Raw genomic sequence first — 18,831 nt, 5'->3', positions numbered from 1 at the left:
GTGGGAATTTAATCAGTTAAAAACCTATAATTCACTCTTTAAAGAGGTTTATCTTTTGAAAAGATTTTATGTCATAATTTGGAAAAATCCTAGATGATGCATTGAAAAAAAAACAATTGTGGATATTTTGCTACAAAAGAATGCACAATTTTGACAAACAACAGGGAAAAAAATCACAGCAAACAGAAGGGGAAGTGATTGTGAGTAGTTTCTAGTTTCCATAATGTGGTGTTAATAGATGGATGCGTGCAAATCTGTAAACATGCATATAAAACTTGTGAGACACTCCTGGAAACTCAACACTGCATCCCTGCTCCAAACCACAAAGCTCTGGGAAAAAAAAAAAAGAAAACGGAAAGTTGTATCGCAGCTCAGCCAAATTTGAGTTTTGGCCCCACCCCTGTTCTATATTTTTCACACAATGCTGCAGCTCATATTAGAGCCAGCTGGCCTTGATGACATAACTTCCTCCTCTAGTTTGTAACGATATGGTGACATGTGTAAGCCAGCTTTTACACTGCCCATCACTGACACCAGAACACCCAGAACATCTGCTCCCGACAAGGACAGAAGAGCGCCTCCATCACTCCATCTGATGAGCAGGAGCAGTTGTTAAAGTGTGTTTGAAGATGGAGTTTGTAGGGACTGCATGTGGACCAGGACTTCTTTCCCTTTTTTAAATGTTTTATGGAAGGCTTTACCTTGTCTGGTGTCATCACTGGAACACTGTAAACTTAGGGTAAAACATCTGGCAAACCATCAGCACAAAACGCTGCTCTTACTCGTGTGAGAACTGAGAGTCTCACACGGAGCGCAGAGGGAGAGAAGGAAGAAGAAACAGCAGAAAAGAGGGATGGATTCACTTGAAAGATCCAGCTGTTAGGCCATACGAGCCCTGGGAAAGTCTGATACTGTTTTTAATGTATGGGCGATCACCTCCTGTGCACATCAGCCTGACTTATAAAGCCTCCTAAAAATGTAGGGAACAGGTGGACGGGGAGGTTTGGCGAGGGGGTGAAAGAGGCCAAATGCCAGGTTGGATCTCGCTGCCAACATTTAAGTTGCTTTGAACCCTCTCCCTTATTTTAACCTCCTATAACGCAGTAAATCACTTTTATTTTAATTTCTCCACATCCAAATCCACTTACACGTGTATTTCTTTGAGTTAAATTTCAGCACATTTTGTCCTTTTCTCTTCACGTTGTGTGCACAAGTTTGAGTCAGTATAGAAAGACAGACATGAGAAAGTCATTCCAAAGCTCTAATGTGGTGCAATGCGGGTGAGGACTGTACAGCAGTGTTTATATTGACTTCTCTGTTTCTGTAATGTTTCATTGAATAAAACAAACAGGCAGCCCCTCAATCCAGTTTCATCCATAACCTCTGAAATGAGACTTTATGTTTCATACAAACGGCATCTCGGTTACATCAATAATCCTGCAAATGAAATCGATTTCCCCTCCCGCTCTTCCAATTCTGATCACAGCTGGGTTCCCCATATGGAGTATTAATGGGGTGGAGCACCCCGAGCCTGATCTAAAGCTGGAGAATTCTGGGCACAGCACAACATCAAATCCCACTGTAATTACCTTCATGCAAACACGGGGGCCCTCTCCAGCACAATATGGGTTGAAGATTGGGATTTGTGTGCATTGTTTTTCAACGCTGGAATTGATCTTGAAAATTGTTTGGTGCAATTTACCAAGATGCTTAAGAAAATTGAAGAGCTCTGAGTGTGCGGCATACAAATGTCTCATTGTCAGGAGCACAATATATAAAGCTCTAGGTGGCTCATCTACATTTCTGACAGCAATGACTTCCTGCTACAAAAACAACAATAGCCAACAGAGATAATGGATCCTGACAATCGTCACTCATCTTTTTAACTTGACAAGAATTTCTCCAAACCACAAATGAAACCAATTTTACACATGCAGATGGCTAAGCAGCTGGTTCTTTTCAATTAGCTTACACATGTATTCCAGCCTGATTTTGGCACAGCCAGTAAAGTGCTATTTTGTACAAGATTATGCTATCTGACATAAGGCTATTGTTTTAATTCCCTAAGGCTGTAGTGGAAGAAAAAAAAAAGTCACTCCACATTCAGAGGGCCCGGCTATATCCTGTCTTACAGACGCTGCTATCCCATCATGCACACCCCAGCCTTCTCTCTCCAGCAGGTGGGGGTGGTCATGCACCACGCAACACGGTTATGGGTTTAAGTCTGAAATCTACATACTGAAATGACTTCAGCTCTCTCACACAATGCCAAAACTTGCTGGAAGTCTGATGAGTTTATTTCATCAAATCCAGAAATGCTGCAGAGAGAGAGGACGAGAGGAGGAGGAGGACAAGAAGAGGAGGAGGAGAGACAGAGAGGGAAGAAGAGCGATGGACAGAGCGAGAGGAGAGAGTCTATTTCTACATACAATGGCCTGTGTCCATCATCCTCAGAGTACCTGTGTGTGTCTACGTGCACTGGCTCTGGCTTTGCATACATGGATGTGAGGAGGTAAGTTTGATGTGGATCCTCTCTGCCCTCTGAGTAGCACAGTGACTGCTGTCCATCTGCTCCGGGGTCTCAGGTGTGTGTTATCTCTCCTCGTGCCCCTGGGAACTTTCAACAGATATGCCAGTCAGCCTGAGCTGAACTGCTCTTGTAAATTACTCACTAAACAGCCCTGCCCTGGATTCTGCATTCGGGGGAAAATCAATTATTTGACCCCCCCTTACATTTCACAGTCCATTTTCAGCATGCTGGGGCCAATTACACCCAGCAGAAAGACTACTCTTTATGTCATTCCCACGATGACCTCCATCTTGCAGCTCCACACGGAGCACTGTTAATGCACCAACTACAAGCACTTGTGCCACGAAGGAGCGTGCTAATGCACTGGTTACCCACACTTTAGCCACACCAAGCAGCACACAAATACAGCGGCTGAGGGGCAGCACCACAGCCGCACACAGCCAGCTGCAGTGTCTCTCAACCAGGAGGTGATCATCCCCTGTCCAGTGTACCAAGCGAACGCCACTGACGGTTTGACAGCCCTAATGAAAGCTGATTACCAGGAGGCATCTATTAATTTGTCCTTAATCATGACAAAGAGAGTCTGTGGCTAACAGCTGTGAAATGGCAGCCGCCGCGCGGAAATGAGGCTCAGGGAAAGGCCGGGGACAAGGGGTTAGGCCCTGCGCTGTCATTAACCGGCTGCCATTGTGTGTGCTCGCTCAGAGCTTAGCTACAGGTAACTCAATAAGATAACACAGAGCGCGCTCGGCCCTGCTCTTTGTGAAAAGCTACTGCTGTGAATCCTGGGCGGCTGAGCACAGAATGGGAGGATATTGGTTTGCATGCTCCGAGCAGGAGCTCTTATGATCCAGGTGAGAAGCTGACAGTAACAGGTTTAAGCTCTGTTCCTTCATCTGCTGGAGGGGCGCTGGGGGAAAAGTCAATCACAGACTGAACAGGTTGCTGAATAAGGAACCAAGCTGGCTTTTCAAACAGACAGTGCTGCCAATGAATGCTCAATAAAGTCCAAATGTTAGATTTTTAGAAAATGAAGACATTGAATGACAAATATGTCTTCTGTTTAAAACTTTACAAAAAAAAAGTAAACGAAAACAAATACAGACCTCATTCCCAGATTTCACGCAGGGAGTGCACTTCTCAATGAAATCATCATATTTGAATATTTACAGCTGTGTCAAATCCTGGTTGTAGCTGCTTTGGAAGAGCAGGAGACCCCTCATAGAAATCCAAATGAGCTGCCCAGCTAGAGTGGCTAATGTGGTTTATAGGACCCTTGGGGGGCATAGAGAGGAGTGTAATTATAGAGCCTGTCAGGGAGTCTGTGACATAACACGACCAGAGAGTATTTGACACGTACACTAATTTATGAGAGACCTTATGATCTTTACATTTCTGCTACCTTAACAAGAATGCTAACACAAAAACATGAGATATCATATAACAGAAAAAAATCAGCAGTGATAACTCAAACCAAAGTGTCAAACTGACAGCTTACATCCAAAGACTGAAGATCGAGAGAGGACATGAGCCATGAGTTTGTAGAAAGAAAAAAAAAAGTTTCAAGTTTGGCATTTTGGTTTGTTGCTATCTTGACTTTCAAACATCTCAGATAGCCATGCTGACACGATAGTAGACACCAAAAAGTTAGCGTTAAGTGGTTTGAATTAGCTTGCAGACAAGTAGTCAACAGCTGATCTCACACAATCATCTGTACAATTGTGCAAAACTGTAAGCATAAACATTAGGCATAAAACATTAGCTTATGTAAAATATACACCCTCAAAAAAAAAAAATATATATTAACAACTTATATGTTTATTTTTGCCTGGCTGTGGTTGCCATGCTGCTGCAAAGTTTGTCATTTTATTGCAGTGTTTCCTCGAGACCCACTTGCCTTCGAAGCCAGCCTCATGTGGCCACTCTGGGAACTACAGTTTTTTTTGTTTTTTTATTTATTTATTTATTTATTTTATTTGTTTTGGAATGGCAGTTTTTATTTTTCTAATTTTTAAGCTGTTTTTTTCCCCACTTTTGTTTGTTCCACTTTCATTTTTTGTTTCTCTTAGTCTGTGACATCCATATACATGAATGCACAACTGTTAGCTCTGAAAGGTTACCTGTGCTAGATGCTCAGATTTTGGCTTCTCTTAGTCCATGTCTGACTTCTCAGCACTTAAATGTGAGCTCCTCTTTGCAGCAAAATTTTTTTTTAAAAATCAGGTTTCTGGTGGGTGATATTCATAATCCCATCCTAGAATGGGTGTATTTTGTTGTCAGTTCCCTTTGGTATTAGCTCACTATACTTTTCTCTCCCACTCTCTCTCCTCTATCTGTCTCTCTCTAACCCCAACACAGTCGAGGCAGATGTCTGTCTAACATGAGTCTGGCTCTGTCCGAGGTTTCTGCCCATTAAAGGGAAGTTTTTCTCTGCCATTGTAACTTGCTAAATGCTACAAAGTCCTGTACTCATGGTGGATTAAGATAAGATAAGACTCCTTGTCTTGTCTTGATGTTGGGTTTCAGCTAATAAAATTTTATTAACATTTATAGGTCTAGACCTGTAAATGTTTTTGTAAAATGTTTTGAGATAACATTTGTTATGATTTGGCGCTATACAAATAAAGATTGATTGATTGATTGATTGACTGCACTTTGGATATTACTCATCATTAAAACTTGAAAACTCTGATCTGAGATCTGCTGTATCTTGTCCTTTCTGGCGTTCTGTTGGATCACATGCAACATATCCATATAGGCTACAGTATACTGTAATTCAGCAGTTAAGCGCTACAATAGACAGAATATGAAAAAAGAACGTTGATATCTTAGATCAGGGTGAAGACAAGACATTTACAGCGCCCCCTGGTCAAACTATAAAATGAAAATACAAGTCATATAATTAAGTTTTTGATGAGTTTTTTTTTCCCCAAGAGCTTGTTTTTTTTCAGTTTAGTTGTCTAATGCAGTGGACTTTACCTACTTTAGGGATCATAATGAGTTATCACAAAGTTTAATGCATATTTTGGATAGTGCCGCAGGTTTGAAGTCAATGTGTACATTCAATATAAATGTTTTCAATGGACACCTCAAAGAAAACACAAGAACCAAGACAAAAAACCTTCAACATATAGAAACATTTGTGCAGAATGTTTATTTTGCCGAAACCTATGTCAGATCCGTTTACTTTGAATCCGGTGTTAAAGGAAAAGTTGTAACACGTCTTTTGTGTTGTTGCTCATATGAACAAGCTGGCCCTTTAAAATCAATGTGCTGTATTGAAAATTTAAATACTTTCATTTTGAGATTTATCTATCCTAAATATGAAGGAAAGAAGACAGAGGAGTATTTCACTTTAAATGTACTTTCTCTCTAGGTGGGTTAAAAATAAGTCTTGTGTTGCATCATGTCAGAGGTTTTACTCCAGATTTAAAAACATTCATCCTGATGTGGGGAAAGACTGCAGGGCTTGGATGTAACATGACAAACAAGGCAGAACATTTCGTTTGGCTTCGTATGAATTAATCAGTGGAAACGGGCAGACATGTTGAGCAAACAGTCATTTAAGACTCTGCTGAGACACTGATGGAAGCTGTGATTCAATTAGATACCGAGCTTCCAGAGAAGCAACAAGTATTTTAACTGAGCAGGGACGACATTCACATTGCAGAAATATACCTGAAGAGCACTTCAATATTGAATGCATGTAAAGTTACTCAAAAACCAAAAATGTTTAAAGTTTTATCATAATGTGTCCAAACTGATACTGTCACGTCAAGTAAAATTGCTTAATGCAGGTAATGGCTTTGTCATTGGAGGAGACAATCCTCTCCCTCTTCTCTGTATCTGTATCTCTGTACTAGTCAATTTTAGTGTTTTATCTGTCAATTGATGTGATTGTGTTTTATATGTTTTTGTGTTTTTTTGTCACTCTGTAAAGCAAATTTCCTTCAGGGAACAATAAAGTTTGGATTTTTTTTTTATCTTGAGATGTAAATCACATTTTTGTCTTATTCACACTTTTTCATACACTTGTACTAAACCTCTGACAACATGAAGAGCTATTTTTCTGTTACCTTAGACATAAAATAACCCAGATTGGATATCAGATTGTCCTAACAACAGCTGACTGGTTAGAAGAATAGCTCATTACGCAAGGTTGAAATCACAAAACCAAAGACACGCACTGATTTTTAATTGTTTGTGGACTTAAAACTTTTATTTAACTGTCTACTCATTAATACAGTAGGTCACCGGCATTTACTTTGATAGTACAGCTGTAATGTCACCTTACTGCTGTTGATTTTCCAGGGCATTTTTTCTATTGTTCATTTTTCAGGATTGGAAAGCTTGTCAGCTATGGTTTGACCAAATGGCAACTTCAGGTCTGAAAGTATGAAGCCTGTGTTTAAGTGCTAAAAACTAGAGTTCTTTGAGGGTCTGACTGAGGCTGAGTGCAGAAACACATGCAAACCAGGTAAAAAAAAACTGATTTGTACTGCAAAAATAAACTAGTTTCCAGCCTGGTCCAAAAAAATGGCTTGGGTCTGAATAGCTTCATTTTCTATTGACACACATTTACGGGGGTGCACATTTTTATATGTTATAAGACTTGAAAGTTTTTTGACTGACAAGTGGGCATCAAGTTGTTGTCTGCAAAGAGTCTAAAGGCCCACCTTCTTAGCTGATCCTAACTCAAACAAAGCTAAACTTAGTTCAGCATCACTAATATGACCGCTCTCAATAAGCTTCAGAACAAATGGACGACATCACAGTAACTGAAAAGTGCAAATGCTGTTGCAATAACTAGGGATCAGTGGACGACAGTGTGTAATCACTGGCCCTAGAACACCAAATTAATACCGACTGTAAATCACACTCCTTTTTTTAACAGTTCAACTTACAGAAGAATTCTGTTTCCAAATGCAATTTGTTAAACAATGCAATTCAAGATTAAACGATTAAACTGTATTTAACAAGAAGTTTTGCAGAATATCATGATTTAAATTCAAAAAAATGTTTGACTGTCCAAGAAAATTAAATGAGGGCTTTTTGATATTTTTTTCCTGAAGAGTGTCTCTCTTTTACACCTTCTTGAATGTTACCTATGAGAATGACGAGACCTCTTTTGCTGTTAAAAAGACACAACATGGAATATTTAAAAAAAAATTCCTGATTAAAATTCTTTTCCAGAGCCACTCAATGCTAGATAGCCATTTAGTTATATGCTTTTTAGACGCTAAAAAAAGCAGCACAGTCAGTCTCAGTGTGTATATGTGCTTGGCGTTTGGCGTCTGTTGACAGTTAAGGGTTGAAGGAGTTGTGAGGCACCGCAAGCCTCACGCTGAGTCCCCTGGTGCTGCCCCCTCTCATCTACGAGCAGAGTCTCTACTCCCCTGCTAAGTTTGCAAAGTCCAATTTTCAGCTAATATGGAGGTCGCAACAGCAGGCGCAGAGGGCGTAGTAGGACATAATGGCTATGGGATTGTAAATATTGGTTTTAGAGAGACACAATTGGAGGGCAAGCGGAGAGAAATTTCCATAGAGTATGTGTGCCGGCGCCATTGGAGGCCTCAGCGCGGCAGAATAGATTTTCCATTCTAGTGTGTCACATTAGATTTTCGGAGGTGCTCAGTGGCAGGTACATGTCATTAGTAACACTTTAGCACAGTAATGAACCTTTTTATTTATCCGGTGCTTCTCTCATGAATGAATAAGGAGCTGCTCCCCAACTGTGCCCAGCCGTGAGGAGCAGACAGAGGAGGCACAGAGAGAAAGAAAGAAAGAAAGAAAGGAGAGAAAGAGGGAGGAAAAAAAAAGAGAGAGAGAGGCTGCCTAGAGCGCCACGAAGTCGAAAAGTGGGGGACATGGAGCCCTGGGGAATGCTGAGGAGGGTTAAATGATCATTAATGTGACACTCACATGCACACACATATGCATCAGTGAACAAAAATACACTCTCACACTAACACACACATGCTCACTCCCCCACCTCTGCTCCCTGGGGTCCTGATCTGACACTCTATTTACACACACATTTACACAGTCTACTCCCTCCTTTATAAAGCTGACAGGTACTTAAGCGCTACATTACACTGAGGAGCTGGAGCCTCGCGGCGGTGTAACCAAACTGTCCTTTCACCGCTTGCCTTGTCTCACTGCTCATTCAATAATGGCCTCAGAGAAATGCAGCAGTAACGAACGCTTGTAACCGGGTGGGCAGGGAGGCCGGTAGCCTGACACTGAGCATCAGGAGACTTTTAAAATGACCGAGGTTCATTTAGCTGAGAAGAAAAATGTGTCAGGGTTCAGTACCTTGGAGAGCAAAGGGAGTCTCAAAGGGGATCCAGTCACATGGGACTGGGCTCTCCAAACCTGACAGGAAATCATGACGTGTTTCTGCTTCTGTTAGCAACTCACTTTTTTATCAGACATTACATGTCATGAGTATGACTCTAGATTAATCTGTGCGTCTGTGTCTGGTCAGAAATTAAAAGCTTGTGAGAAAAGTTTGAGCTGCTTATGAAACAGACTGAAATCATTACAGAAGCTTCTTTAAGACATGATGAACCCTTAAAGGCCAAGCTTTTAAAATAGAGTAACAATATCAAACACAACTATTAAACATAAAGTTGATAATGTTAATATTATCATTTGCAACTGCCGCAAATTGAACATCCAACAGGCAAGTTATAAAATGCTCCATACAGCAGGTCTTGAGCCACAGTTAGCAAACACTAACAGAAATGTGTAAAAAGAAATTCAGCCACTAAAACTGCATTGACTACGTTTCATTTTGAAGGAAACAGCTCTTAAGCATATTCACAATCCTAAAAGTAAGTCTTAGTGCCATACTGCATACGTTTTTATTATTTATGAGCTGTAACTGGCTGCTAACAACATAACGATTCTTACCTTCTTTGGGTTAGCAGAAGTTAGCAGAAGTTAGCATAGCGCGAACAGACAGAGACGCTGCGCTAACGTCGCATGGGCCAAAACGTCTCCCTCTTAAAGAGACAGTACATGGATTAACACATCTGGTTCAATGGGCCACCAAAACACCTTATAAAGTGAGTACTTTTCAATATTAGATAGGATTAAAGAAGGTTAACAGAAACAAAAAGATATAATTTAATCTGGTTGAGTTGCTAACACAAAGAGCCTTTACTTAACTTCATGTGAAGAACTTTTGGATTTGGATTTTATTCCAAAAACATTACTTTTTACATTCAAATGCATCTCTTAAGAAAACTTTTCATAAAGAAAATGTAAAATTATAAATAGATGAAAGAATAATGCTGTTTAGCTGTTTGCTGACCTTGCAGCAATGGTTTCAGACATCAAAGATAAACTCAACGTTGTTGCTCTTTGAGGCATCAGCAGCCTTCTTGAATCAGTCTATTTCATAACCAATTGAAAACTCTTTTCTGGAGCTCTGACTGTACATCTACAGAGAAGATTCACAGTGAGTGATGTGATTCACACATTTACAGCCATCAGAAGGATTCTTTGTTATGTATGTGTGTACAGGACAAGATCAGCAAAGAGATAACAGACACAGCTTTCCCTACAGGGGCTATCAAGGTGGATGCAAAGTAAAAGTTTCTTACACTTTCCTTTCTGCCATTCTTATACAGGTGGTAAACCTCCATCTTAACGCCTCCTCCTCATCCTCACTCCTCTCAGCTCGTGGTGCAGTGAAGCGGTCAGAGCGGCGGTGGCTTTGCGTGGTCAGGGCCCCCATGTCACCCCCAGCATCCTCAGTGTTCATTTCCCTTTCATCTTGAGTGTGAAATCGCTGCCGGTGCAGCACTGACCTCAGCATTAAGAGGTCAACTATTGAAATCTGATGTGCGCCTCTCTGGCTGAGGGACTCCAACAGATGGAGGGAAAGAGAGGGAAAGGTAAGAAGTGGAAGGAGAAAAGGAAGTGTTTAAAGGAGGACACATCTTAAAATGTCGGCCATTGCAGAACAGAGACTCCAAAAGTTATTTTTCACAGTATAAGAGTTTGTTTGTGGGTGGCAAAAAGTTCAAGAGTGGTTTTCTGGACTCTGGTGATCTGCTTCATTAGGGTTTGTTTCCATTTTTTTGTAATATTGGGGAAAGAAATTAAGGTTCTTTTGAACACACATGGCCACTGATATACAAGGTTAGACATCCTTATAGAATCCCTTCAGAATAAATGCTTTGATAAATGAGGCAAATGAATCCAAGCAATTTGCAGTGCTGTGTAGATTTTCACAGTACTCAGTTAATATGTTTGGCACATGAAACAAGAATTAGGTCAAAACTCATGTTCAGTATTTGCTTAGACCCTGTTTGTTTTCTACAGGGTGTTTCTCTCTCATACTTCTTTGTTTGAAAGCTGATGTCAGACTTTCGTATTTTTCCTCACACTAATACCTCTGAGCAGAGAAACTCTGAAAACTCCAAACTTTGCAGCTTTTGGCAGCTTTCTACAAAAATACATGCCAGAACTTCTCGTCTCTGTGTGTTTCGAACACAAGGTTTATGCATTTAAAGTCAATTCGACACCTCATCTCAGTATGAATCCCCTCTGAAAGCATATGTGATATGAAGCGTCAGAGAAGTTTGAGGTCTTGTCTCATATTTCCCATCGGCTACACTTTCATCCCTCTCTCTGCAGTAGACCACCCCCAGCAGCCCCGCCAAAATAAGGTGTTCTGCCTTCAATACTCTCCTCTCTGAAGAATCTGAGGAGTTCACAATCTGCCCAAACTTTGGGTCTCAAACACAAACATCTTTTATTCAAAGGGAGTCTGTAATCACAAATAAATAGCATTTCTAGCGATGAGCACAAGAGAGGGGGAGAGGGAGAGAAAAAGAGGGAGAGAGGAGTCTATCTCAGGAGCAGATAACTAGTAGATATGATTCCTTAGATAAGGAGCAGTAATTTGGCTTTTAGAGATAGCTCGGGGGGCCGCTGTGCTGAGCCGTGCCGATTTTCTCTGTGTATGGGAGGTTGTTTTTTTCCACATTTTTATCTCTCCTGTTGAAGAGCTTTTCATCTCTGATGATTTTCCCTCTTTTTTTATGTATTTCCCCCCAGAAGGTGAGATCACAAGCCCGCAGAAGGCAGAGTGGCATGTTTTAAAGCGATGGACAAAATACAAATATTTGAAAATGTATTTCATGGTAATTATGTCAGGTTTCATGGCCTTGGCACAGTACTGAGGCGCAGCCTGGATGCCTTAATTTGTATAGAAACTGTAATCATTTGTTCATTTCAAGGTGAAAATTGCATTTTTTAATTTAAATTGTATCCTGCGTGATAGGCTATTATCTAGAAAAATTGTCACTGTGTATGGCGGTCTATGCCCTGCCGTCACGCCTGTTTGGAGCCCACCTCTCCTGAGAAAGGGCTTATATATGAATCTCCTGACTGAATGCACCCAGCTTGTTCTTCACTCAGGGCCGCCACTCCACTCATTTCCATTTTTGTTATTAATATTAATTAGTTTGAGAGCACAGCTCAGATTGTGAATGTTAAACAAGCTCGGCTTCACAGTGATTTTTACCTTGCAAAGATTTCTTAGATTTACAACTTTACTTGGACTTTTTTCTTCCTTTTTTTTATTTTTAAAACTCTGCTGTGAGGGAGGCTTGTGTGGACTGGTGCAGACTATTTACAGTATATCAAAAATAAGTCAGATTAAATAACAAAAACTAAATGGCAGTAAACTCATTAATACAATGAAGGTGATTTATTTCACAACTGGGACACATTCCTGTTTAATCATATGACTTTAAGCTATGACAATACCCTCTTTAAGCTCCAGCTCTTTCCTTATACATGACAGATTGTCTATCTATAATACCTGAGAGGGGTGACCATGAAATCTAAAATACCTAAAATGTTCTGAAAATAAGATTTTCTCCCTATGCAAAACACGCAATTGGGCAGGAGATATATGCGCAGCAAGCTGTGCGTCTGTGTCTGTGTCAGTGGGATCCTAGAGGTGACGAGCACAAAGCTGCGGCTCAGGTACACGGCGTATGCTGGCATAATTACAGGATTTGGGGGATTATTATACTGTAAGTGCTTTCATGGCGACAGCTGGGAGCTTTTTCACTCCCCGTGACACATAATCTCAAAGAATAAAACCAAGACCCCCAGAGCATCTCTTAATCATTTCTTAGCATACCTGCACACGGCTCTGAACTCTCTTTCTGAAGACAGATTTGTAAAATTAGAATATAATTATCATATCTGCTGTAAATCATTCTAAAGTCATGTTTTCAAACACACTTTCTTGAAAATGGAGACGTTTCCTGGCCTCTTTTTCTCCACTGAAGGCCCTAAAATGGCTGTTTGTGTTCTTCCATCTTCTTCTTCATGGCTTTCCTCGCTCTCTAGCAGCAGGTTATTTATCACAGCATGACCAGGTTCAAGAGCCCGGTCTCTAAATGAGATCTGAATCAGAGTCTCTATTCCATGGCTCAATCTGAAATGTGAGTATGACCGGGCTGAGGCTGTGGCTCCTCTATCGCTGCCTCCTGAGCGATAGGGCCTCCTGGTTCTCTACAGCGAGGCTCAGGAGTTTCATTTCCATCCCTGTGATCTAAACAAACCCATTACCGCCCAGCCATTTATGCACAGGGGCAGTATGCGAGGCCCGGGCCTGAGGACACAGCCCCCAAAGCTAAGCTACCGTGGCACAGAGACACCTTCAATGGCCCCTGTGTCCATATAGAGCGAGAGGGAGAGGAGAGAGGAGAGAGGAGAGCCCGGGCCTCTGCACTTTATCTAAACCACTCCAGAGAGGCGAGTGGAATCGGCTCTTGTGGGCTCTGTTTATCCTCTGCTCCTGTAGTCAATCAATTAGGGGATCAAAGGAGGAGATGAGGGAAGTGTCACAAAGCTCTCCCACACAGCAGAGCCTGAGCTGCCACCTCGTCCACTGTGAGTGACAGCAGACCGTGGGGAGACAAAACTCCCTGGCCGGCACCTCAGGAGACAAGCCGGAGCAAAGGGGACAACCATAGCACATGCCAGGGTCTAATCTGGACAACCACAACACAAACTTTTTTGGGGAATATATAAAGGAGGACAAACAGCTACCTGACAATGCATATTGATCATAGTGTCAGGATGAACTCTTATAGAAAATCAGTTCTCACTTGAGAAATCACTTTTGACGACACTCCTGCCTTGTTGGCATGCATCTCCGGAGCCTGAGAATAATTTCTACTTAAATGTGTGTTTTGTAATTAGTCGCTTGCAAGAATTTCCATTTGCATCAAATCTGACTGAGCCTGGGTGATTTAAAGCGGTGATAACACTGCAGTTTGTAGCTGATTTAAATCTGTAAATCTAGAGGGAATGCTAAATATTCTGCGTCTATTTATACTCGCTGAGCTGCTCCAATCTCTTGAACATTTAACAAAGGATGAAATATGAATAATTTTTACTCTAAATAAAAGTTTTTTTTCCCTGATGAGTTCTTAGTTTAGTTGAGATCAAATTTATCTCTTAATAGAATTTGATGTTGCTGGGATGTGTGGCGCTTTTTATGACTTTCATTTAATTGCAAATCAACAGAGAAGAGCTGCTTATCATTTAGTAGTACACAAAACTGGTGCATGATTTCTGTGTTTGCAAAGACAAATATTAAATGTAGACATAAACGTTGTCTGCAGACACATCAGACATGTTTGGGATGTGTTTACAACCCGTCAGGACTGAATGGAAATACCTCTGGCATGTTTGAAATACCTCCAGCAGTGCTGACGTTGGAAAACTGAATGAGTCTGACTGTTCTGAGGTGTAATATAAGACACAGCGGATGCTCCCCCACCAAACCAGTAAGTCCCCCCCACCCCTGCATTCACACCATACCACCATACCACAGAGATTTGCAGATTTGCAGACAACATTCCCCCGGACAGTGCTGCTGGTCAGACGGCGAAAAATGAATGACTTCCTACAGCTGCAGAGAGATATGCTCTGAGTCTGCGAGTCTGAGTGTAGGACGTCTGAGCTCTCATCACTCCCTAATCACATCAGCAGCTCTGGAACACTGACTGGTGGCCTTCTGGCTCTGCTAATGTGCCTGAACACACATGGTGGACACACATGCATCCACAAGCAGCATGCACTCAAGTATCCTAATGCTCAACATCATTTTCTCATCTGTCAAATGTTTTTCTTCAATCAATAAAAAAGAACTTCTTTTTTCAAAAATATTAGGAAACATAGCCATTTAATAACTGAAGTTTAATGTAATGTCTTAAATTTTATATCAAACTGACTCCCTAGAGTTGGAAACAGTAACTTCAGAATGATGTAGAGCAGTGACAAGCATCAAATTCTTACATTGGGAAAAAAGAAGCAGAATTATTGTCAATTTAACTCAGGAAATATTTTGAAAGATAAATTTATAACACAAACTTGTTGTTTAGATCTTTTCCGTAATAAAATATATATATATATATATATATATATATATATATATATATATATATATATATATACATACACTAACACTTACATAGTAAAGGTTTCTGGAAAAGAAGGTGCAAAAGAAAAGTGCAAAACGAGCCAAACTTCGTAGAAAGAATAAGAAAGGTCAAATAATTGAATCAGTTTTGATCTTTAATTGATAACAGTTACGCCAGTGTTACAGTAAACACACCAACAGGCTGAAGGTAGTAAATACCAGTACAAGTTTCCCACTACTCTAATACTTCATACAGCAGAATAAATTATACCATGATAATATACACACATGCGGAACAGAAGAAGGAAGTAAAGCAAAGCACAGATGTCAGAAAGCAACTAAACAGGTTAAAGGTCAAACAGACAGGGGGAGGGGTGGTGGGGGTAAAGGAGCTTTAAATATCCAAATGTTTATTGACGTAAGTGTTAGAAATGGGTTTGATACACTAAAGACAATTCTAAAATTCTTCCTTTTTAAAATATACACATGAGTGAGGCGTCTACGCCGAGGGAGCAGTCTGTGCTTCAGTGCGGAGTCAGCGTTACTTTTGCTCTCTTTGAGTCTTATTGGTCCATCAAATCAAACACGACTTTGAGTCAGTTTCCCAGAGCTGAGAGGACTTCTTCACTGATCTCATCGCCGTCATTCTGGTTGTGCTTGTGAACCTCTGGTGGACTCTCGTACCAAAGTCTCAAAGAGTCTGTGGTGGGTCAAGTCTGGTCTGCACTTCTATGATCAGTCTGTAAAATTGGGTGGCAGAAACACCCTCAAGATCCTCACACGAGGATGCTTCTTTTTACCGCCTTTTTAAATATACAGTGGTCCTGTGTGGTCCCATGGAGTTCATTTTCCGTTGAGCTCAGTTTGATCCTCTTTTTTTTACAATTCGAACATTTTTAATGGAGTTTTTATTTTACTAATTTATACAAATTCATTCTTACCTGGGCTTAAACCAGAAACAGAACTTTTGGTCAGAACAAGTGAACCAATTAAATACAATTCAAAGAAAACTAACAGAACAAAAAAATAAAAACAAGCCAGTTAAGGAAACTCAAATTACACATTTACTTCCACAGATCCCTCGCTTACCTACCACTCCACATAAGTTTTGTTTTAGTATAAAACATACTCTTTATAAACAAACAATACACAGTCTGCTCCAGCTACTGTACAGGGTTCAGAGGCGACAAGGGACCAAATCCTGTCTGTGCACATCAGCATCATCACCTGGATGCTGATGTAAACAAAACCAAAGGAAGAAAAAGAAAAATCACACACATCTCAAGGAATCAGCTGGTCCTGGATTGTGTCAAAAGTCAACTATGAGTGCTACACAAATGTCTCATATCCACTCCTCTCTCTTTCTTCTATTTCTACATCTCAGGGATTTTTTTTTTTTTAAGCGGGGGATTAGAAACTAATCAGCCGTGTTACCTGTGCCCTTTCACATCTGACTGGATTAAATGTTTTCCAGAGTGCATGTGAATGGCACAGCTTGTGTACTTCTTAATCTCATAACAGAGAGCTTTGGAATGCTTGTAGTTTATTTGTAGTTGGAGCGTAAGGAATGTTTTGAGGAATGCTCGTTCAGTCCGTGAGAGTGGAAACCAGCTGAAGGTGCATTTACAAAATGTGCTAATTGGGCTATAAAAAATGGAAATGCTGTCTAGTGATGGAAAGGGTCACTGTGAATTAGCTTTGACATTATTTTTGTGTGATTTAATCTGCTTTAAAGTCAAACAGGGTTTCCCAGCAGATGGGATTTGAAGGGGGAGGAGTCGTCAGGGGGGAGGATTGAGTTAGCCCTCCTTGGCAAGGTCCGTATTTCTAAACAAAATACATTAATTTCCCCAATCCTGTTTTTGCAAACAATGCCCCGCCTCCCCACGGACCGCGGCTAAGGATGGGATGGAGGTTAGAAGGGGAAAGCTATTGGCGGCCAAAACGCTGCTTTAATTCCCTGCAGAATCCATCCAGCCAGACTTCCCACAGAGTGGCCAAGTTCTTTAGGAATGTCAAGACGAATATGAAAGTGGGAAGGTCAAACCGCTCACAAACATTAGAGCTCAGGGAACAGGCAGAGGAGCAGCAGCTTGAAAAACAATCATCTTCTCTTGTGAGACTGTGCCGACACGCGAAAAGAAAAAGAACTACATGCACACGCAACACACACACACACACACTCTCAGATCATCTCATCCGCTCTGTGTTTTACACACGGACGTCTAACAAGGAAAAGAGATACGAGTGGAATCAAAGAACAACATAAATCACATTAACCATAATCATAGAACAGCAACAATAATCTGAACAATATCAAAAAGGAACAAGAAGAAGAGGCGTTCAAATGATATTGGCTTTGTTAACTACTATGAACAGCAAGGTCAAAGTACATGTTGTTGATGGCTCTGGATGTGTGCTGGACTGCAGCCATGACAAAGAGGGAGCAGGGCCAAGGCGGCCGACCATCCCGAGTGCTTCAGGGTCCTGTCTGGCCTTCTGAGGAAAACAATCCAGGGTTTGGGGCAGGGGATGGAGCACAGGAAGCAGGCAGAGACGCCAAGGTATGGAAAAGACGGGTTGCAGAGCCGCCTGGTGGCTGACAGTGGCGTGAAAAAGTTTGATTCCCAGAGGTGCTTCGTCACACCCACAAAGCGTCACTTTCTGCTGCGTGTCTGTGCGCTGATGTCATGACCGGAAGTTGGAGTCCGAACGTGATGGAGCATGGGAGAAGGTGGGTGCAGCAGGAGGGTGTTGCAAGCGGGGCGTCTGTGGCTTCAGTAGGCCTGTCCCGTCTCCACCTGTAGAAGCCCGAGCACAGCTGAGTGGTCCCCAAGTTTCATCCTCCTCTGGGTGGACAAGCTCACGTTCTTCGCCAGGTAGTCAACAGCAGCTGGAGTGAAACAAACACACAGAAAGAAAGCACATATCAGACAGGTGGTTGATTCCTGACACACATGTTCTATTCAGTCTCATTTCACTCCTTTGATTGAGGCTGAAATAAGTTGTGGCAGAAACGAGTGAGTCAAATAAAAAACAATTCATGCAGGGAGAGTGAAAGATAAAAACCCCTCCCATGTCCCCTTGTCTGAGGTTGGCACGCTGCTGGCACCGAGCATGTGCATCCTGCTAAAAGTCCCGGCGCTGTCACTCACACGGCTCCCTGTGTGTGTTCTGTGTGCCAGTCTTCATTACACTTGGCATCTCTGATTTCATGCCCTCCACACTCCACATGGCCGATCATTTTCATCGTCAGACAGCAGCTCTCTCCTCTCTCCTCCATTCATTACCCATCCACTGTGCTCAATCACCATCTTAATTAACCTCACATCAGCTCACATCCGCGCTGCCATCACTTTCTCTCACTGCTGCTGCTGCTGACAACAACTCTGCTGCGCACTCGCAGAACAGCACGGGGCTGCATGTGCATTCACACACATCACAAACACATCACAAACACATCATGAGAAAAGGCAGAGGAGCTCAAATTCACCAGATCACAACTGGAAGCTGCGGGTAAACACAAACAAATGTTAGCTATCCAGTGCTAGTGTTAGCTTGTCTGGGAAGTGTGCTTCATTTTACCTCTTATGAATGGCTGTGACAGCATCAGTCAATTATGCTAATCTAATAAAGCAAACTCTTTCCTGCCCCGAGGCTGTGTATGTGTGTGTGAGTGTGTGTGTGTTGGTGATGGAGAACAGAGAAAGGCAAGGAGAGAGTGAGGTGGGCAAGAGGACACTGTGGCCCCTGAGGGTGTGCCGTTACTTTGAAGTGGCCCTCTCCTCTTTCCCATCCAAGTGGAGTGGGGTGTGACTAAGGCAGCTCTCGAGGAGGA

At 41.7% G+C, this 18,831-nt stretch overlaps 1 protein-coding gene across 4 annotated transcripts in view; it reads right to left on the bottom strand.

Moving 5' to 3' along the window:
• Nucleotides 1-15,168: 15,168 nt before the first annotated feature.
• The window catches only part of pax7a (paired box 7a), a 48,845-nt gene continuing 45,182 nt past the window's right edge, over nt 15,169-18,831 (bottom strand). For 2 of the 4 annotated variants that reach the window (XM_074670680.1, XM_074670689.1), the window contains exon 8: nt 15,169-17,886. In XM_074670680.1, coding sequence (XP_074526781.1) covers nt 17,771-17,886 — 116 coding nt within the window. In that variant the 3' untranslated portion in view covers nt 15,169-17,770. The remainder of the gene's footprint in view (nt 17,887-18,831) is intronic. The other 2 variants (XM_074670665.1, XM_074670672.1) reach the window with 1 other exon arrangement.

The sequence above is a fragment of the Halichoeres trimaculatus genome, unplaced genomic scaffold (genome assembly GCF_033239565.1).
Source record: "Halichoeres trimaculatus isolate MK-OKI-2021-1 unplaced genomic scaffold, fHalTri1.1 fHalTri1_scaffold_1, whole genome shotgun sequence".
Classification (NCBI taxonomy): Eukaryota; Metazoa; Chordata; class Actinopteri; order Labriformes; family Labridae; genus Halichoeres; species Halichoeres trimaculatus.
Note: the sequence above shows the minus strand (reverse complement) of the source record. Positions and strands in the feature narration are given on the sequence as shown.